At 38.0% G+C, this 22745-nt stretch overlaps 1 protein-coding gene across 3 annotated transcripts in view; it reads right to left on the bottom strand.

The window, feature by feature from the left end:
• Positions 1-5179: 5179 nt before the first annotated feature.
• The window catches only part of EPHA6 (EPH receptor A6), a 509782-nt gene continuing 492216 nt past the window's right edge, over positions 5180-22745 (bottom strand). For all 3 annotated transcript variants that reach the window (XM_085323057.1, XM_085323058.1, XM_085323055.1), the window contains 3 exons: positions 13812-14005; positions 11240-11389; positions 5180-8232 (listed from right to left, as the gene is read on the bottom strand). In XM_085323057.1, the coding sequence (XP_085179183.1) occupies positions 8118-8232; positions 11240-11389; positions 13812-14005 (459 nt within the window). In that variant the 3' untranslated portion in view covers positions 5180-8117. The remainder of the gene's footprint in view (positions 8233-11239; positions 11390-13811; positions 14006-22745) is intronic.

Below are 22745 nucleotides of genomic sequence, written 5' to 3' on the forward strand. Positions count from 1 at the left end.
CAAAACACAAATGTTACCTGGGATCTTTAAAGAAAAAGTGGTTTTCAGAGTACTTATAAGGATACAAGATCTGTGCTGAGGCCACCGTTTGTTTGTAAAATATTTTGCAAGTATTATCATGATTATATTGTTACTTTAGAAGCCATCTACATTTAAAGTTTTGACATGGCTGCTTAAATATTTAATCTAAAGTGTCTGTCATCAAATAGTTATTCATATATACACATACATTGATACATTTTATGGCTATGCTAGAACAGCGAACTATGAAGAGCAGTCATATTTAATTGTATACAATCTAATTTCACAGAAGAGACAGAGATTAAAACCCCTTTTAATTCATATACTTTTAAAACCAATACACAGAAATAGAGCCTATCCTGAGAAAATATACCAACCACATTATCTTCCAAGAGAAAATCAAAGCTAATTTCTGGAAGGTAATCATATATTCTTCTTGTATCTTTTCTGGAAGTGAAAATGGTTTGTTCTACAGGTTTACAAATTTGATGACAAAATTAAAACAATTTCTGCCAACTTGATCAATGAAAGTTGCTTTGCTGGAAGATAATACATTGCCTTTCAGTAAATATGGTTTCACGTGATCTTTTTAAGCCTTTTTTCCTTGCTAAACTGCAGATACAATCCTGAGAAGTACAGAGTACCTGTCATTGCTACTGAAGTCACTAGGAGCTGAAGTTGTACTGCACTGAACAATAACAAGCCCTTTTTGTTAGTGGGTTTTTCAGTCATGGCATCACCATATGTGATCCAACTGATACCATGAGGAAATTTTCACATCAACCTCAACAGAAGTAGGACCCAAGCCTTTGAACAACATGTGTTGAAGTACTGACTGAATCCAGTTCCTTCATCAGGGTTAACCCAGAAACAACTTTTCCCATACCTCTCTGAAATAGACCTCTACTTATATAGAAAAGTTCGAAGAAGAAATTGCAGCAAAAGAAACGACATTTTAAAATGAAATACTGCTAATTCAGCTCTTTCTTGGGGAGAGGCAGATAAAGAATCCTGGCCATATGTTTTAAAACAAAGCATATGCATATCTTAGAAATTTTAGAGCAGGATGAATTTGTTGAAATATGGACTTACTGAAAGAGTCTAGTAAGCAGAACCACTGGAAGGACATTACTCATTTTTTTTGCAGTTGTGGCTTTCAGTAACTGAGAAATCACAGAATTCACACTACAATGGACTAGGAGTATAAAACAGAGCTTGTTCAAAGGGGAAAATAATCARAGCAGCTATAAAGAAGGGGAGATCATACTGTATAATGGTACATGTTTAAGAAAAAGAAAAGATAATCCAATACTATAAATAAAGACTTTATAACTTCAGTAGGTTCTATTTGGTTGATGGGGAGGGTAGTTTTTTTGTCTTCAAGTCAGCTCTACCATGCCGAGGGGAACCGTAAAATCTGTTTCACTGAGGTGTCAGCATTACCTTTTATGCTCAGAACGCTCTCTTTCTCCCCTTTAAAGCGGGTCATCACTTCTAGTGCAAACACTATAGAAAGTGTTGATCAAAAAAATACTTCATTTTATTGACATCTATTTCTGGACTTAACTGACTTTGGATCMTACCACGAATGAGTAAACTACATCCCGTAACTTGTAACTCTCAGCAAAGAAATTAATGCTAGCAAAAAATTCTAGCAATAAATTTGAATTACAAGACAACGTATTTCCTAATAACAGTTGGTCCTCTAACAACAAGTGAACTATGATAGTAGTGGGAGCAGGAAAAGAGAATTTATTTGGAGAGCTGAATCCTATATACTATATATGTAACTCAGGGCTTCATCCTAGTGCTACTGAATTCGGTAACAAATTCTTTAGAATTTTGGTCACATCAAGAGAGCTTTTTTTGACACTGAAACATTTAATTCCTCACAAAGTGTTTAAAGAAACATACATGCAAATAGATCTTGTTATGTGAATTATTATGTTATTTGACATGTAAAATGTGGAAATATCTTTTAACTCTAGTCTCTTTTTTAACTTCACATTCCTTCATTAAGTATTTTTTTTGTCTGTTTTCCTTTCTAAAATTCAACACATCTTGTTACAGTATATACTGGCATATCTTCACTCAAATTCCCTTGAAAATTTCCCTCATTTAACCTCACCAGAGCCTGTAYATGGATATTTAAAAGAAAATAATATAATTATAAGGTGTTTAAACATCTTTGGTGACTTCACAGAGGGACTCAAAAGTATTTTTATAGAATGGTCTACATCGTACTGGAGTGCCATGCTGGCTCATGGACACCTCTCTCCCCTTTCCGATCACTAAAGGGTTATACAGTAACTGGGTGCATGGAAAAGAACTGGTAGAAAAGCATTTGGTGTGGTGGCATTAGAAGGGCCAGTATCAGGTGACCAGCCARCTTTCTGTGAGCCAGTTTGAAAAATACATACATTTTTTTCTGCCTGTAGAGGAAAAGAGAGGCTGTCCATTTCCAGATAGATAACAGGCCAGGAAAGTTTGGGAAGTATAGTTGTTTAGTAATACACATACAGTGCATGCTCCTTAAAAGTTTCAAAGCCAATGGTGCAATTAAACCTCATTAGCATTATTAGGAGTTATATAATTCTGTAGGTTTGAAAAATCTCGGGCATTATGATACATATTATATATACAATTCTTTATATACATACACGCACTATTTTTATATCCACAAAGTGCTCAGCATAGCCTGGCCCCTAATCTGAGGATCTAGATACAACCATAGCACTCATGGATGAGCAGTGTGTACTACTAAATCTAATTACTAATATGATGGTAGAAGATACTTGTGAGCTCTAAATACATGGAATTGTCTTGTACAACATTTTTGTTTCTGTTAGAACTCTCTAGCACAATAAGGACAGTTCTTCCTTTGGACCTTTTTCTAGTTTTCAGGGACTTTTTTCCTTTTCAAGACTGAGATTTGTTTGTCTCTCCAGGACATTTCATGATCACTGTACTACTAAGTGTTAGCTCAGCCTAGGAAATCTCTCTCTTGCTCTCAAAAAAAAGGTCTGTTTTTTTTTTTAAAGATTGTCTTTGCCTTTTATTAAAGAAGAGCAATCAGTAAGTGAACAAGGGTGTTCTGGAAGAAAATTATTTAATAGATACAATGTTTGTGAACTATGCATAGGTGCTATGATAAGTCAAAAATATTCCAATATAACTATTTTTCTAGAGGATGCAATAGAATATAGCCCTGCATAATGACTCTTACTTTTGTTACTCTGAAAGATACGAGTCCTCTGGCTGATAGAGTCTTGCAGCCACATTCATTACTGTTTCCTTACCATGCTAAGACATACTGAGACCATGAAGGGGCAGGTCCAGTTACTGTATGTTCATAAGAGAAATTCCCAGCTGCCAGAATGGGTCCATGGAACCATTCCATCAGCCYGGCTAAAACAGCTGAATATATGCTTCCATTTGCAGTTGGGCCAGCTGAAGTTTAGTAACTGGCCCTCAGTGCAAGTTAAAGTACATTCTATTCTGCTTTAACTGGGCTGCTGAAATAGACCATCGGGTCWTTCTAACAAAGAAATTGCTCTAGTAAATACACTCTTACTAAGCACCTCCACAATRCAAACTATTCCACATAGTAAATCTCTACTGCATCTGTATAAAAGGAGTCTGTATGTTACTTATGATCCATCTTTGGACCTGTATGAAGCTGCATTGAAATAGAATGTAATAAGGCCCAGGATTAAGCTCATGATATCTACAAAAAAGATAAATAATTAGTCTTAAATTACAAAAAATCAAAATACTACAATCTATGAGCTGCATATCAGAATAATCCAGCTAATACCTAATAAAATTTTGGACGCAGAACGCTTCATCTACAGCAACTAATTTATTCTGAATTTATAGTTGAATGTATTTGCAGTTAAAGGATTGTCTTACAGTGAAAAGTCTTGGTTGATATTTTAAAGAAAGCAGAACATGTGGCTGAGCTTTTATTGAACAGCCATTGAACTGACATACATGGGAAATGAAAAGGGCAACTTATATTTAGGAAAAATTTAAACTACATAGCTCAATTCCCTTCCTTTCACCTAATGAAAAYCCTATTGCTTCTCAATAAATCCAATGTGAAAACATCTCATGAGCCAAATCTGCTAAACCTTCTGCTGTTATTTTAATTTTAACACCTGCATTATGGACTAGTTCTCATTTTCAGGAGCTCAGGGGAAGGACTAGATACAATCCAGGCATGAGATTCATCTGACTGAACACAGGTGCCTGGATCTGAGCTAGTCATTTTGGTCTCTTTTCAGAGTGAAGGAAGAGAAATAGGTGCTTCTTAGGCACAATTCATCTCACCCAATATTAAATAACTACATTTTTCAGATGACTTGTCTCCTACAAGGGCCYGCTTCTCCTCATGGATTCAAAGGGAGCCTCGGATGACTAGCTCAAATGCAAACCTCCAAAATTAGGTGAAAAGATCTCCTCCCAGTAGGTCTCAGAGCCCTGACTGACAAGTGGGCATGACCTCAGTAAGGATGACTGCTGTGGTTTCCATGTTAGATGCTTCCCCAACTCTGCTGGAAGGACATCCGAATTACCTGTCAGTCAACTTCGGAAACATTGTGGTTGGCATGGGATGGACAGCTGKAGACTGTGCACTTGTTGGCCAAGAGATGACCTGGCCATGCTCAGCAGTCAAGGCCCTCACTTACACCATGTTTTGGAGAGAGTGCTTATGGTTTGTACATGTGGATGGATTTGATGAAAGACATCAAAAAATGATGGATGAAAGATGAAAGATAATCAGATCTGTAGGAATAGCCTACAGAGGGATTTTACTTGTAAATAACTATTTCCTAGAACTATTTCATTATGCCCCCATTTTAATGTATATTTTGGCTTGCATATCATGCACACTGTATTTTGTAAACTTTTAACAAGTAGTTTRAGTAATGAAGCACTATGCAATGTGGGCCAGGTTTTCAAAAACAGCCAACTAGATTTGCTTATATTTGTTAAATTTAAACTCTTAAYTGCACAATGCAAGCTGCGGGATGATTAAAGACAGCTAATTTTCACCTGAAAAAAGTATCTCCTGTAACAAAGGAAACTACTGTAATTTCACACATACACTTGTGGCCTGCACAGAATTACACACACATTTGAAGAACAATACCTGTTTGCTTGTTTTTTTTTTTTTTAATGAACAGAAAAATTTAAAAAGCCCTAGCAATGGCACTTTTGTTTGCACTGAAGAAAATGGAAGAGTAGGTGTGGAAGCTGAGCAAGAGAAAATGAAATGTTTCCAAAATAGGGGAAATGTAAATTTGATCAAGATAACAATTATAAAAATGTCATACTGCACAACAGTAACAACAAAAAACCCAAGCCATATAAACCCACAAAATCCTGGAGAGGATTTACAATTTTTTTAATAAATGTCCTCACCAAAAGAATCTCTTGTTCGCCTCTTTCTGGTTACCCAAACTCTTCTTTATATAAAAAATATATCTGATTAATAAATGTTTTAATATTGTTATTAATTATATTTGTTCTATTGAAAATATATTTTCAGTAGTGTGAATATCTGGAAATTAATTTCCATGAAACATATCCAGGTTGTGTGCATGTAACATGCAGGTTTGCATCCACGCTACCAGGAATGAATAAATGTGCAAAGGAGAATTAAATAGTGCACATGTATGGTTTGGATTGATTACGAGTAGTTTTGAAACCCCRTTAACAAGTAACAGATTCATACCTCCTCAGTAATGTATTTAAATGCGAGAGGCCTTCTGCAGATGGCACATTGTTGACCATGGAAGCAATGGCAGGCAAAATAGAAAAAGGAAAATCAACTTTTACATTACTCTGTGATGTTATTATTTTAAAAGGCTTCAAAAGTAAGTACARTTTTCTTTTCATAAGAGAACCCTTACCAAAAATTATCCAGCTGTGGAATTGGGGCAGAATGTTCCAAGTGACAGTAACAGACAAAATTTTTTTTTTCCCACTAAAGGCCTGTGATCCTGTAAAATACACATGCTTGTACAGTCCTACTGAGTTCAACGGGAGTACTCATGCTGATAAAATTACCTTTGTAGGTAGAGTAGGACTGATACTGCCCTTCTTTAAATATGCTTATCAAATCAGCATTGAAGAGCACTGGTGATTCTTTATCTTTAGAAAACTTGTTCCTCAGTTAAAACTGTTTTTTTTTTTAATGGACAAAGGAAAAGGTACTCAGTTCTTTACTGTTATCCCATTAAAATTACTGAAGTTATTCTAACATAAAGTAACAAGGGTGAATCAGGCCTGGCGTGTCTTACTCTGTGAACTGGTTGGAAGCATAATCTTTTCTGAATTGCTTTCTGTTTTTCCTTCTCTGCCACTGGTATACAACAGCCTTTTCCCAGTGTCAGGAAGTACATTTTGATTTGTAAGCTGTAAATTAAGCAGTAAATATCATTATGATTACATAAAGTAGTTAATTCATTTTGATATACACATATACTTTACTAATYGCCCAAATGCACATTTTAACTGAAGATCTGTAATTCTCAAGTATATTGGAATGTCACGTAACTTAACAAACGTCCTCCAAACCATGTATAAATTAACAAAAGCATCTGCAACCAGTTTACATGTGACATGCATGTAGATCTGCGCGTGGCTTCTACGGCACACAGACATGCGCTCTTTTCTCGGTTCCTAGTAGCGCATATCCCATACACAAGTTTGGAAATGTAGCCCAGCACGTCTGTGTAAGTTGTCTGAATAAAACATGAAAGCTTTAAGTCTTACAGAGGTACAAATACTATGTTAGGCCTTTGCAGCCATTTTCTTGCATGTAAATATGGCTATTGAAGAGTTCTAAAGATACTTATCTTCGATGTCATTTAGATATTTGCACTAAATGAAGATCTAGCTTGTAGTAACCAGAGCTCCATTTTGGCAGAGTCTGTGTTTTACTTCTAAAAACAGTTAGAAGTAGACTCAAGGCAACATATGATTACACTGCTGTCCTATGTCTCCTTTTCTGCCTGTATACAGTAAAACTGAATACCACAGGGTGTAACTTCCAGCATTAGCACTGCCCTCAGTTGGATGAGATGGMCGATCTGCTGCTATGGGAATAAACATATCACCCCACTGATGGCTGGCCCTCTAAGGTCTCCTACCACTGATGGAGATTACCCTTAGTTTAAGTAGCGGAGGCCTGCATTTTTGGAACAGAAAGCTTTCTGAAGTCTATGTGGCTGCCACAGGATAGTTGACAACCATGTTTTATACATGGCTAAGAAACATTATAATCAGTTTTCCAGGGATAATTTGCCATGTAGTAGAAGCAAATGCTGAATAATAAAAAGAAGGTCGAGTGGTGAAAAATCCCAAGAATGAATGAATTTTCCAACTTAATCTACAATTTAAAGCATAAAAAGTATTGAGTGCCAAAGTAATTCAAAATCAAAGACCTTATGATGTCAAACAACTTTTTCTCACTATGCACCCAATTCACACAAAGCAAATTTGCTAGATGAAATCATCAGTCATTTCTGCAAAGAATTCTAAAATTTTGAGGCACCAGCTCACCAACATTTAAACTATTATAAAGTAATGTAACGATAGGACCCATACATTTGGATTTAATTAAGAGATGAAATAAATATTTATGTCAAACTTCTCCTTGATTGCACATTGGATATTGGAATTTACATGGTCACAGAACATGAAAGAAGTCAAATACTTTTCGATCTACCAGCAAACTCTAAATACATCGATAAAGAAGCCACACCAGGCCAAATAGGTTGCTACTTTCAAGTAAGTTCATGAAAGTTTCCCAAAAGCTGTTATACAAAGTTACACATCCATGCTGAGTTATTCATCAATGTGTAGCAAGAATCTTGCAGTAGGCCAGGATTTTATTGGCAGATAACTGAAGAAGGAACTATGCAGTGTGATTAAAAATTCCAGTTTGGAAGCATTAACATAGAAGTACTTTAATAGTCTGAACAGGAGACTGCAGTTCTTGAAGTTGGGAAGAGCAGAAGGGAAGAATGAGAATATTTTCCATTTTAGAAATGCTGAGGCACAAAACACAGTTGATTCTAGTACTTTCATACATGAAATCCTTTCTCCTGTATGTGCATCATGTGTAACCGCAAAGTCTGTAAACTGCTCACTATTCGTCTCTGGTGTCCAATGAGTACAACTCCAATTCTTCTAATGTCACTGTAAGATAAAAAGTTTCATCATGGATGCAAGTATAGCAAAGCCTCTTGCACAAAAAAAGATTATAAATACATAATGATTTGCTCCACTTTAGGACAGTTTACTTTCTTGAATGGAATACGTAAGAATGCTGCAAATGTTCACATTTTCTGCATTTGCCAATTCTGCATTTTTAAAGACAGCCATTTAAGAAAAAAAAATTTGTAGCTAGAGTATTGCCATCTGCTGTGGTATTAATAGTGAAGTAGTTCTTCCAAACCCTAAATAAGAACCTAAGTGAGCTCTAATAGCCAATTTTTAGTAATGTAGTAGTAACATTATTTTTTCCCACTCATACATGCAGGCGAACAGAGCTCATACACTCATTCTTGCAGTCCTGAGACAGGAATACCTGAGATAATGCTTTTGATAATTTGGGGAATGGTGATGAGAGATTGTTTAAAGATCAGCACAACAGTGAGTCTACCCACTTGACCCAGATTTCCCTCCCAGTTCACCTTCATCTGAGCTAGCCCTGCACCACAGTGTGGGCAGCACATCCACAGAGCATGACGCTGTCAAGAAGAAAGTCAATAGCCCTCAGCATCCAGCACAGTCCACTAGTTCAGTTGTTCTCTAAATATCACCAACTACAATATACTGAGAAAGATCAGAGAGGCAGCAAGGGCAGGAAATTTCAGTTATGCTCTGTCAATTGTGCAAGCCCTGCACTGGGACATAACATAGCCATGTTTAGATACCCTCCGAAATTGTTTTATGATATAGCTAGTTAAGGAGCCCACAAGATCAAGTGTGACCCTTATGGTACAGGATTTGCAGTTCAAGATACCTGCAGACTATCCCGCAGATGAAGAGCCACTGAATAGCAGCAACTATTATGTATTTAGGCTTAACATCCATAAGAGGGATTATACACAACACTTAAGATCAGCAGGGACTATGCAAAAGACTGTTAAAGAGAAGCTAAAAGAGGCAGCTAAGAGAATAAACCCTTGCAGGTGGGGCAGTGTTAGAAATGCAGGACCAATGCATACCACCTTTCAAGAAAGGCTGGATAAAACTTAAAGAGAAGCCAACGTGCCTGAAGAGAAAGAAGGAATCTTTCAAAAAGCTGAAGTGGTGTCTAAAAGAAGAAAAAGGAGAGGATGATGAACTTAGGCAGATTACCTGTAAAAGCAGAGAGAGAGAGAAAGAAAGAAAAGAAAAGAAAAAAAAAAGAAAGAAAGAAAAACCTTGAGGAAGGTTACTAACTCAACCAGCAAAAGGCACCTAAAAATAAAACCGATAAGAAAACTTCTGGCAAACTCATTGGTTGCAAGGAGCCTGCCAGAGTATCTGTAGAGCCTATTGATGATAGGGTRTGAAAGAACACTGAAAGACTGGCCACTGCAGGGAGACTAAAGCAATTATTTGAGTTGGTATTCACTGCTGAAGAGGTGACTCCCATGCTAGAACCTTTACGGTGARCTTTTTGAATGTCTGAAATTGAAGTGACAGCAGGAGAGGTTATGGGAGAAACTAAAAAAAAAMCCCAAAAGGAACACATCTCTAGAACAAGATTATACTTAGCCAAGAGTTTTAAAGGAGCTCAAGGATGAAATAACAGAATTATTAACAGGGATATGTAACCTCTTGCTTTAAAGTGCCTTGGTGCCTGAGACATAGTGGAGTGGAAAATATGGTGCTAGGAAATAAAAAGTTCTCAGTAGAGATCTGGGGAACTACAGGCCTGTGAGCCTGAGTTCAGTACAGGGCACAGTAGAAACTATAATAATGAATTTAATTAGCAAATACCTGGATAAATATAATCTATTTGAGAAGAGTCACTGTGGCTTCTGCAAACAAAATTACTGTTTTACAGTTACTCGTCTGCTATGTTTGCTAATCAGCACGCATATGGATAAAGGTGATCTATTTGACATACCCKACTTGGATTTCTGTAAGGCTTCAGAGAAGATCCTTCATCAAAGATTCGTAAAGAAAGTAAGGAGCTGTAGTGTAAGAAAGTTTATGCATTTATAAAWAACTGGTTAAAAGACAGGAGTTTAGGAGTAAATTGCCCATTCTTACAATGGAGTCAYCAATGGAAATCTGTAGGGACCTATGCTGGCATCTGTGCTGTTCAACAAATCTGTAAATGGTCTGGAAAAACAGGTGAACGGAGAGATGAAGTTATTCATGGATAAGGGAAAGTGATAGCTGTGAAGAGTTTTAGAAGGATCTTATGAACTATATTGACTATGACATGGTGACTATGCCATAAAATGGCAGATGAAATTTGGTGTAGATAAATATAAAGTGACACACATGGGACAAAACCAATTCTAACTTCACATAAAAATTACTGGATCTTAACTGACCATTACCTGTGAGAAGCTGGATATTGGAATTAATATAGCTAGCCCCTGAATAAAATGAGAGTTCATGAATTAACGGGAGGATAATAAGGAGCAAAATAGATAATATCATTATGCTATCATATAAATCTATAGTTTGCCCAGACCCTTACATACTATATGCAGTATTTTCATTTCAATAATGRGAGTGGAATTGGAGATACTTTGAAGAAAGACACTTCAAAACTGTGCACAGTCCTTTCATTTCAAAAATGAGAGAGCGGAACAGGAGACAATTTGAAGAAAGGCAACAAAGTATAAAACAGCTTCCACGTGAGGAATRATTTGAGCTTGATGCTTTTCAAACAAACGAAGAAACTATTTTGCCACTGATTTCAGTAGTCCAGATCAAAACTGATTTCCCAAGAAACATGTAAGAATGCTCAGTGCCCCAGCTTGGTAGTGCATGGTACTGTCGCAGAATGAAACTGTAAGTTCYGAGTCTCAATTACAGCTTTCTCCTATACTGCTTTGGTAAGAACTGTATGTTTTCTTAGCTTACATAGGAAAGTAAATGAAAGCACTGTTCCATATATCATGATAATTTTATAACTGTAGCATCCAAACAATTCCAGGTTAGCCACTAGAGGAGTAACAGATTATATACTTACTCAATACTCATTCTTGAAACCATATCCAAAGTTGTGAAACCTGCTGCCATAAAGTTGTTTTTATACTGACCCATTTTTATTGAGTCCAGCCAATCACTAACTGAGACAAACAACGGATATTCTGGAATTTCACCAGGTGAATCTGGCATTCTGTAGAAATCAAATGCAAAGGTTACCAAAGAAGTAGAAAATAGGACACTTGATTTATTCTCATAGACATTATTTTTATTAAAAGGCAGAAAGAATGAGAGAGGAGCCTGAACTGTAAAGGTCAGATCTTAACTGAAGTTCTCCAAAGTTTGATTTTTATCCTACTGTCTAAAACTTATAAATCATATGTTAGCYTGTAAAACTGTGCCTCTTAAAGAATACATTTTTTAAAGCACTGCAGCTCAGTGACAACCTGAGGAACAGACCTATCCCTCTGTTTGTATTTTTGTATCACAGAAAATTCCTTTACAGATCTTACTCTTTCAGGATAATGCAGCAAAGTAGAGRGAAAACAAAGTTTAACCTGAGATAACAGTAGATACAATTAAAAAATATTAATACACTGAAAGATGATGATTTTTACATTTATCTACAAAGAAAAACAGGTGGCTGTTTATTCTATTATGCAATGGGAGCGCTTTGATTACACCAGCTACAGAACTAAACCTAAAAAAGCAAAAAGAACCTTTGCTTTCACATATAGAGTAGTGAACAAAAATGAAGGAGCTAACTTAGTCACATTTCTGTTCCAGTTCCTCTCCCTAATCTTACTGCAACTGAAACTGAAAGATGGAAAAGAATCCAATTTGAGGGTATATATTTCCAGTCTTTTATTATGTATCCTGCTGGTGAGGCCTAACAACATTGACTGACTTTGTACATTTTATGTGGAGAAACTGTAGGAACAGAATGCAGAAAAAGCATGTAACTGTTTGTAAGAGTTTTGTAATAGTCTTCAGAAAAATAATGTAATTTATTTCAAATGAAAATTGACACAGCAAAAACTTTCCAAAATTGAGTAGCTTTCCAAAAACTTTCCAACTGCAGCTTGTGCAGAAGGTAGGAAGAAACACATGCTAGAACTGCAACATACTAAATTGCAGCCACACATTTTGGAATACATAAACACACTGACGTTCATTCCTCTATCAGAACGAAAATGACAGAGGGAAAAACACTGCAAGGAGAAGCATGGGGTAAAGACCTGCGAAGGTCCCTTTCAGTTGGAATTATTCTATGATTCCATTAGAAAAAACTGCTGACCTCATAAATCAAAATACCAGTAACTCAATAACCATCCAAATTATCTGCATCAAGCATTTCCAAGCAGGAAGAAAACCTGTGAAAGCAGGGGAGCTCAATAAAAGCTCAACTTTGGAGAACAAGCATGAATCTTTAAATTGTAATTAATGTTTTAAAACAGAAGTAAATATAAACATATTACTCTAGTGCTAAATAAAATGACTTGGGTATAAGTAAGAAGTGATGTGCATATACATGTAAATATATATATGTTATTATACATAATATATACATATAAAAACATTTTTATATATTGTGTATATATAATAACACACACACACACACACACACACACACACACACACACACGTATGTATGTATATGTATATGCATGTATGTGAGACCACTAACTCTAGTGCAGGGATGTTTAAATTCCATAAGTCACGTGGGGTTGTGGTGGCCAGCTTGCTATAGCCCTAACTCTAGGTTTACCTCTCCCTTGAACCTTTCCCACAGCAATCTACCAGACTCAGGTTTTGCCCAATCTCTCAGCCTGTCTCCAAACCTGTATCGAGCACCCCTTTACCTGCTACGGTTTTCAAGAAAGCCAGCCCTGCCTAGAGGCACTGAGTTTTCTTCTATTAGCCCAGGGAGTGTCCGTGAAAACACCTTTACCTTAAGGTGAACTTCAGCTGATCAACAACAGTGAGGCCAACTGTRGCTTCACTGATTTCAGCTGACATCCAGGGGGACCTTGAGTCACTGTAAAATTGACAGTCTTCCACCCCAGCTCTGCCTCTATTGTGGCTGCATTCAAAAGCTTTGGACAACACCATCAAGAATTTGTTGTGGAACGGTAACAGTATAATCTCTCATTTGGTCACCATTGCAGCCAGATAAATCTTCTGCAGCTAGGCACAGATTGAGCAAGCTAAGATACAAGTACGTTCTGCAGGAAATTAGTCCAAAGAAATTCAGAAACTGCTTGAGCACTGTCAAAGAGCATGCTGAATGCAGAAGAAAATTACAGAGAGAAAACAAACACATAGGAGAAGCTCTGAAAAACTGAACAAGGAGATTCCCAAAGATTAACAACAGAGAGTAAACAGACAGAACTCAGACAAAAAGAAAGAAAAATGCCTAATATCAACCACGTGGCTTCATGAAAAAGTCATTTTGTAATAGTGTACTAGCAATAAAAGTGCAAAATTATTTGAAACCCCCTAATTTCATAAGCTCAGACCCTCACCCTTTTCTCCTACCCCTACATAATGCTATAATACATCTAATGATAGCCATCATGGACTATGCAAGCAAAAAGTACTGAAAAGAGTCTTACACAAGTACATCCTCCACTAGGGTATGAAGGGTGCTTGGATTGCGGATCAGTTTGTCTAAGAAGCTGACAATATCACTGAATTTTGGACGGTGGTTCCTCTCTTTCTGCCAGCAGTGAAGCATTAGTTGGTGAAGAGAAGCTGGGCAGCCCATGGGAGCTGGAAGCCTGTAACCTTCTTCTATAGACAGTATAACCTGAAGAAATACAATGTACATGATTATTGGGCATTAGAATCAAATGCAGAAAGGACAATATAAAGCTGAAATTACAGACCACTGATAATGATTAATGATACAAATACCCTCACTTCATGCATTGCTGGGGCCTCMCTTGGAGAACTGGGACTAACAGGAATTTGACTGGTGTGCTCTACAGCTGGGCTCAGGTGGAGCAAAGAGCATCAATCACAGAAGTGTGCCCCACGGTGCGTAGGGTATGTGAGGCAATTTGCTGGCATACGAAACACAGCAGGCTCTTCTTTTAGGCTCTCTGGCTATCCTCTTCAAGCAAGCCAGAAAGGAGGAGGAGAAGAAAGAAAGAGTAAGTATCACTATCTTTTTCATCCATCTGCAGGTTGGTATTGTACTGAATGGCGTCACGGAGCCACAAACTAATTTTTTATCGGCCACTACATACAGAGATACCTTCATATTTGCATCATGATAACATGTGGCAATGTCATGATACAGTGAGGCACTGCAAATGTGCAGTGCACTGTCYGGCAAATTTATTTGGTGATAATTTGGGTCTGCTGATCTTTGGAATATGATTAGTTCAGGCAATGTACCCCACACAGCAGAACAGAAGAGCACATTACTTTGCACAGCCTCTTTCAGAAAAGGTACGTCCAGGCTATTTATGACTTAAAAAAAAAAAAGTAAGTTGTTACTTCACACCCTATTCACCAGTTGGCAGTTTTATTCTGCATATCACTTTCAGTGAATAAAACTGCCAGCTTTGGCAGGGTGGAAAAAACATGTCTTCAGATGAGATTTGGAAAAAAATGGATGTCATAAACAAATCATATGTATGGAAAATTACATTTGATGGGAGTTGAAAGGAGGCTTGTTTTCAGTAACACTGGTAACAAATAACATTGCCTGAAAAGGACCCTAGACAGCCCTGCATGATAGGAGGGAGCAGAACCAGGTAAGGTCCATGAAAAGTCAGCTGGATTGCTTCTACGTAAGATTTAAAAAACGAGCGAGGAATGGTTACTGGATTCTGAAGTAAATGGTGGTAGCAGTGGGGATGTGGATWGAAATGGCACTATCATGCTTTCTTGTATATAAAAGAATGGAAAGACACTAAGTGGTTGCTCAGAAAAAAAACCTTATCCCTTCCACATAAAAATCCAGACAGTGCTCAATGTTTTCTAAAGCGAAAATAATTGTACAGARTATTTACTATAATACAGCACATGTACAAGAAACATATCCACTGCATTTATACCCACTGTGCGCTAAGGAGACATTTATCATTTTCACACAGATGAATGTACATGCCACAGATGTATTAATGCAGCTGGAAGGGGGTACATTAACCTATTTACAGCAAATCAATGCTTTACAGCACGAGCTGTAGCTTCAGTATATTCGGTCTTATTATCCTGGAACATACGCCTGTTCTCTTCTTGAATTGTGACTTAATGGTGCCGGCTCTGTGTAACAACGCCTAACGCTTTTGCTGCAGGCATCATGCAAATACCGGCAAYGAAGCTGCATTAGGGCCTCAGCTCCCTTTGATGGCATGGTGGGGAGAGGAACAGAAATCTTATAACTACACCCAACCGGGTGTCTGAATTTCATAAAAGGAGGTGACTTGAGCCTACAGAGCACAGCCCTCCTGTCCCCTGGCAGGAACAACCGTACATGAAAAACAGGTGTGTGCAACACTATAGGGAATTGGGGTCATACAGGGTAAGTTTCAAACCCATCCACATTAGCGCTAGGAAGTACAGGCTACTCAAAACCGAGCRTAATTTGCTGTAGAGGTCTCTGAATTCGGTGCACCTGTGAGCGTGGACAGGCTGCACACCTACAGCTGGGACTGGCAGCACACATACRCATGGAGGTGACGCCCGGGGTAAATTATAGGTCAATATGATAATCCTTCAACCTGCCTTTGTCTACTAATTTATCTCCCTGGGATTTACTTTAGCGGTCCAAAACCTGGGCTGCCAAAATAGCTGCTCTTGGAAAAAAAATCATCAGACTGCCAGAGAAATATTTCCTCCAACTCCTTGCCTCCTGCTGCTGGATATGCCCTCAGATTGCTCTTGTTACAGGCTCAGAGGGGGTAACATTCAATCCCATGTGCATAACAGATATTTTGTTCCCAAAACTGTCAGAAGTCCAGTTTCTCCAGCAGCCATGTCAGAAGTGGCTTCATAAAACCTAGGTACTTGTTATAATGCTGGATACAGCATAGTGGATACTTGTCACTGAAGCCGCAGTCTTTAGCAGCCCAGAAATGCAGCTATCATGGTCTTAACAGTTAATGACACCTGTTGCAAATAATGAATTTCTGAAATGCATTTTTTTAAGGCAAAGGAAAAGCTGCACCGTTTTTATTAGACATATGCCATCCACTTGACACAACAATAGTGAGCTGATGAGGTTTTTCTGAATACATTATTTGGAAAAAAAGGAAAAGCAACTACATTTTCCCAGGCATTAGATTTTCTCTGACACACTCTGTTTCACCATATCTTTGCATTGTTTCCTCTCTTATTCAAAAGAAACTTTTCAGTATAAAGACAAATGCCAGCTGTGACTGGGATAATTATAATTTCTCGTTAATACCAACACATTTTAAAAATGAACTCCAAATACTGCCTCATTAGTATCCCTGTGAGGGAAACATTATTATTTTTAGACTCTAAGAAACTAGAGCGAAGATGTGATTTGAGTTGTCTAATACTGCAATGGGAGTCAAGTGTCAAAGGAAGAATTAGAACTTTTTAATTCCTTATTCTCCATTCCCCTTTAGCTCCTTGCATAGCACCTTTCGCTGAACACAAGAATTAGACATCCATATACCTAAGAAGAGGAAAAGTATGACTTTTTTGTAATATATAATTGTATATTATATAATTACATATATTTATAATATATATAATATATTACATATTTTATAATATATGATTATAATTATATATATAAAAAGATTATCTATTTTAAGACCTCTTAAATGCTTTTTTCTTGCTGGTTTAAGGTTGGAGAAGTGCCACATTAATAGTAAACAAGTTTAAATGCTTGCATCTGCAAAAGGATACAGCAAAAGCTCTAGCAAATAGAAGTGTTTCTGTGTTGGTATAGTAGTAGCCTGTCAATTAYGACGTGAAAGAATCCCTACTATAGCTTAGTTTCTGTCATACAAAGCCCTGAGTCTGCCARCAAAAAAGCTGAATACTGCTATCTAGTTCTGTTTTTGTGGCAAACTCTTGATGGATAAGAAAAGGACTGAAAATTAAAAGATTTTATGCTGCAATCAAACTCCGAGAAGAAGACTGTAGCTTTTTTTTCAGTGATGGGTATGTTTAAAACTCACCAGAAGATCTTGTGGGTCTGCATTAAGGTGAGTAAAGTGGGTAGAGTGAATTTTCCTAAGTAAACCTTTTTGTCAGGTATAAATATAAACTATAAGGGAAAAGGAGTACTTTTAAAGGTAACAAAACTAATCCTATATTTTTTAATGCTTAGGCTTTATGTTTATTAAGAGGAGCATTCTTTTAATATATTTTGTACACACATGAAATTAACTGCTGGAGCTTGTTAAATACATACTGGCATTTTTATTTGATATTAGTCATAGCTGTAAAGGTTGAAGACAGAGTTAATATTAAACAGTAACTATGATATAAAAAAATTCTGAAAAATGTTTCATGATCTTCCATATCACATTTATGCATTCCTTAGTTTTGAAATCATTTGAAATTGGCAAAAATGGTATTTGAAATTTAAGCTGTAATCTTTCTGATAGCTTCACTATCAAGAGTAATATAGACTTTGCTTTTGGAAGTTAACTGACAGATATTTTAATAAGACTGAGCCAGAAGAAAGTCCAGAGGGACACTGTCCCTGTGTCCTGCTGACATCTGAAAAATCTACCAGGATGGGGAGACAGCTGCTCATGCCCCATGGTACAGCACCAACCCCAAGTGCCTGCCAAGTGTTTTGATTCCTTTGGTTTGAAAGAAATGTACGGGGGAAAGTGATTATTACTATTACAAGAAACTGTCACAAGTCTAAGGACTTTCATTCTGTTGGCTACAGTAGTTTTCCTGCATATTGATTACAATCCATTAAATATTCCCTCTTTTTGGAATACTGTAGTTCAGCAACATGCAGTAATTTATACAATGGCCTCTAACAGGTGTCCCAGGAGACTTCACTCACAGCTGTTCGACAAACCAAATGCACTACATATAAATCTTCCTTTCCTCACATGAGCATTAGCAAGCCAGGCTCTTAGCACAATCTGTTCATCAGCACAGTAGTTTCCTTGGAAAGTTCAATATCTTAGCTAATGTTTATTAATTAAGCAATAAGACATGACAGACTGCGCAGCAGCCCTAATTAATGGACACCTCTGGTGCCTGCCACACATCTAAGAAGTACATTAATCAGCACTAACACAGGTCTGAAGTGACTTATCACAATAATAAAATGGTTATTTACTTAAACAAGAACATTCCTCAAAGTTGGTAACATTTTCAGACTGTACATTATACTGTTCACAGTGCTAAAAAATTTATGGGAGACATTTTCAAACTCAGTTGCCTAAAGTTCAGCTTCCAAATCCCTGTTTAGGAATAGAAATAGAGGACACCAAGTTTGCAAAGGTGCTGTATTGATCTGATGGGTATGAACAGTTGTCTCTGAAAATTAGACTGTTTTTATTTGGGCAGGTTATCAGTTTAACACTTCTCTTCACACTGGCTCTGAATCTCTGCTACCTGGGCTCGTTCCCAGTAATACGATCTCCGTGGCTTCTGAGAGCAGTGAGAAAAGAGACCCTCTGCAGAGTCAGTTCAGCCCTATGGTTCATCTGACTGAAGATGTGTTCATACAGCAAACAGGCACAGCATCAGACAGCCCTGAACCTGACTTCTCTTACYGTTTCCTTCCTTTGGGTGGAAATAGGTAGATTATTTGCTTGTATRTTATAAATAAAATAAATGAACTTTTAACTGGCAGCTGTGGCTCATCTCAAACATCACTTACTTAGCCATTGTCTATTAATGAACTAATTTCCAAAAGTTGTTTAATTAGAAAATTAGAAAAGTAATGTGTAAGATGAAATGTGAAAAAGTATTTAAGACCTGTGGAGTTTATATCTGAAAACTTTTAGTACTCTGTAAAAAATCTACCCAATTAAATAAGTATGTTGTTGCTAACTAAAGCAGAGTTTTACTACCATTAGAACACAAATCCCAGAAACTGAAGTCTTGTAAYGTTAATGTTGGCAGTTCTTTTGCTACAGTAGAACTTATGACTGTACATATACAAGACTTCAATAGTTTGCATAGTACGTCTTTTATGAATCTGTTCAGTGCATGCACTTCTCCTTTCCTAACCCTGATATATATACAGTATCACTTACCTTTGGGAAGGAACTATTATTTCTGCAAAATAAGCTCATGTTAATTCACATTAATTTATTGTACTAAAACATCTGTCAGAATATGCAGCTAAGTAAGATTTACAATGTGTCTAATAACTTGAAATTTCCCAATGCCATTTCGAGTCACTAAATGTATTCAGAAGGTCACAGATACTCACTGTTAACATTTTAGAACTGAAAGCCTGTGGGTAGGGCTCCGGGGAAGAGGAGCTCTTTGTGCTGTGCACCAGGGAACGRCAAGGAAAGAGCTCAGGAGTCAGCATCATTTGCATAAGCAGCATCCATAGGGCCTGCACCATTCTTCTGTGTTAAAAGATACTTCTATTTTGGACGTAGGAATAATTAAATGGTTTTATCCTTATGCTGTAACAGAATATTTAATATGCCCAGTCTGGGAGGGTGCTTTATAAATTCTTACCGCTGACATGGTCTTAACCAAATACATCCTAGGTTGTGACAGAGGGGAAAAGGGGAGGTTGAAGCCTGCTTCAGCCAAAGGAAAAGACAGACAGACTGCAGTTCTGTGACGTCCATTACTCTGACCTGGCGACTTGCARTCTCTCTAAGGGTCCTACAGGCCATTCAAACCTCTCCCCCAGGAGTGAATAGTGGAGCTGCACAGACTTSACAGAAAGTCTCTCCCTCCACCTCTCTCTCCTCCCATTCCTGGTTAGTGGCAGTAGCAATGAAGCAGTCAAGAGCTGGGCGAGGTAGTGGAGTTSGTGTGAAGAGAAGTTTTACGATGACAGGAAAAGCAAAAGATACAACAGCAGTTGAGTTCCTCCGAAAGAGTGAATGCAGCACCAGCTGAAATCACTCACAACGGCAGCAGACACTGAAATCTGCCTCCATGTTCTAGTGCAAGATTACGTGGCAGTGAGGAATACACAACGATGCAGCAGGCAACTCCTCTTCCCTGCACCTCCTCAAGCTGCAGTCATGACTAGCTGCCCATCACCTGGGGCTAGACAAGCAGAGTGGCAAAATGAGGGGCAGAGGCTGAGTTACAGAGAGGTGCCACTGCAGCTGGAAGCACTGGCACTAGGGCAGCCAGGCACTATACAGAAACCAGGCAATATGGCCTGGGAAACTTTCTTCAGAGGCACCTCTGGCTTCTTGGGCTTTGCTTATCTCTAACTAAAACTAGGCCTAGCGCTGACTGGGGTGGAAGGGAAGGGGAGCAGCCCAGYAATCCTCCTTTGTAGAGCTGCACATGTACATTTTACTTATTACCGTTGAGGTGCTACTGCCTTTTTCCCAGTTTCGTGCTCTCCTGAATCTCCCCTAAAAGAAGGGTCACAGTCCAACCAACCATTGCACCTACTAGTTTGGGAAGGCAGGTAGTCTGAGGCAAGAAATACAACTTGATACAAACTGCATTCCTTGCAGTGCAGAGTAGTTAGTGTAGACATGATGAATAGGCTGCTATTGCCATGGATGCCTTAGCCTGGCTTCTGAAGGGAAGGTGAGCTCAAGAAGAGCACCCTCTGCTACTGCAAGGCTATGTATGCAGCAGTGATGTCCAAATGCCTCAGCAATCAGCTCCTAAAACAATACATCTAAGCATGTYGTATTTTAAGGAAAAAAAGACGATTGTCTTAAAACACTGTTTGTAAGCTACGGTGTTTCAGAAGCTGACAAGTGGCTCTCAGTTCAGGCAAGGAAATAGCTGGAGTACTCATCTTGCTGGGTTGAGTCTATCTGTTCATCTTCCTCTAATAACTTTGAACCCATTGGCCCACTTCAATCAAATTAAACAAGTWATGTGAAAATCAGCAGCTAGGCAAGTTGTTTGGTGATATACTTGGCTGTGTGAAATAGAGACGTTTGAAAAATCTATACACTGGTGATTGCACATTGTGCCCCAGGGACAAAATGGACTGAATTCAGTTGTCTAAGTACAGGTGTCTAATCTTAGATTCTGTAAGGTATCCTGCCTGGCTTTCAGCTAATGCTCCAAACGGGCTCCTGCAGGTGCTGTGTCAGCCCCATGTGGCAATCTTAGTTACCCTAGGGCATCCCAAATGCCAACAGATTGCTATTGGTAAAACACAGAACTGAGGCTACCATGCATACATGCTTATCTCACAACAGATCAATGATGTGTTTCCAGTTCAGATARTACCGAATTAATTTCTCCACTGAGGAAAAGCCTCTACCTCAGCTCAGTAGTTACTTGTTCTCTTGAGATGGCCAACCAGCAAYCACTGACTGGTCCATCAATAGAAGTGTAGCTCAAAACCAGACACAGCATGTACTGTATCCTACTCAATGTTACTTAGGGAGCACAGCTGGTGGAGAGGGGATGGAGATGGGAGGTATTGTCAGGGGAAAATGAAGTACGGAGGCAGTCTTATTCCAAAGAGTAGGAGGAGATATGTTGGAGCACTCTGAAATTACTTCTTTAATGAAAATCTCTCAGATCCTTATCTCCAAATGACTGATCAGCCTTAACAAGCAACCAGATYTGAAYAGCTGAATAACTTAGCAATGATATAAAAACAGCCATCTGGGAAAAGTCATGTCAGCTCTTCAGAACCAATGCAGAGGTGTTTTACGCAACTATGTGAAAGAGGTTAAGATGGGCTGGCTRGTGTCCTGCATTTTGACATGGAGATTGACTGTTGGTGTGAAGACTGAGTATGCCAGTTTAAGCTGTGCTGGGGGCCCACTGAATAACAGAATTAGTGGAAATTTAAATTAGAAAAAAAAAGCACTCCTCCTTTCAAGTGCTGCATTTTCTAGGACAAGCCTTCTATTACACTAGAAGCAAATGTGTGTTTTAAACAGGAAGATCTATTTGACTGAAACTTTTGCAAAGAAATGACAGTAGAAAATAACATATAACGTTATGAGCTTATATTGTCCTGCACTGTAGTTAAGCCCATAGGTAGTTTTTTTTAAAGAAAGCAGAACACATTTAATTTTTAGAAAGAAGAATTTACAAATACATTTCTCATGGCAGCTTAACCTTTACTCCTTTCAAATTGATCATTGTTTGCCCATTGAAGGATTCTGTCAAACTGTAATGGAGATAATGGGCCAAATTTATCACCAGATAGTTCCAATGTTCCCTCAAGTTTTCGTTTATGGCTTAACTGAGAACTGAATCAAATTGCATATCTGATGGAGATTCCWGTGACTTGGATGAAAGTCACATATATCCAGCCTCAGAATCTGGCAAGTTGGCTGTGACTGTTTATAATGTCTTTAATCCTTAGGAGGAAGCTAGTCAAGGTTTCAGTTATACAGGGCCAAGTCCCCAGTTTGCATAAAGTAACTGTTCCATCAAAGCTGATAGTTCTG

The sequence above is a fragment of the Rhea americana genome, unplaced genomic scaffold, assembly GCF_003343005.1.
Source record: "Rhea americana isolate MKP2758 unplaced genomic scaffold, rheAme1 scaffold_81, whole genome shotgun sequence".
NCBI lineage: Eukaryota > Metazoa > Chordata > Aves > Rheiformes > Rheidae > Rhea > Rhea americana.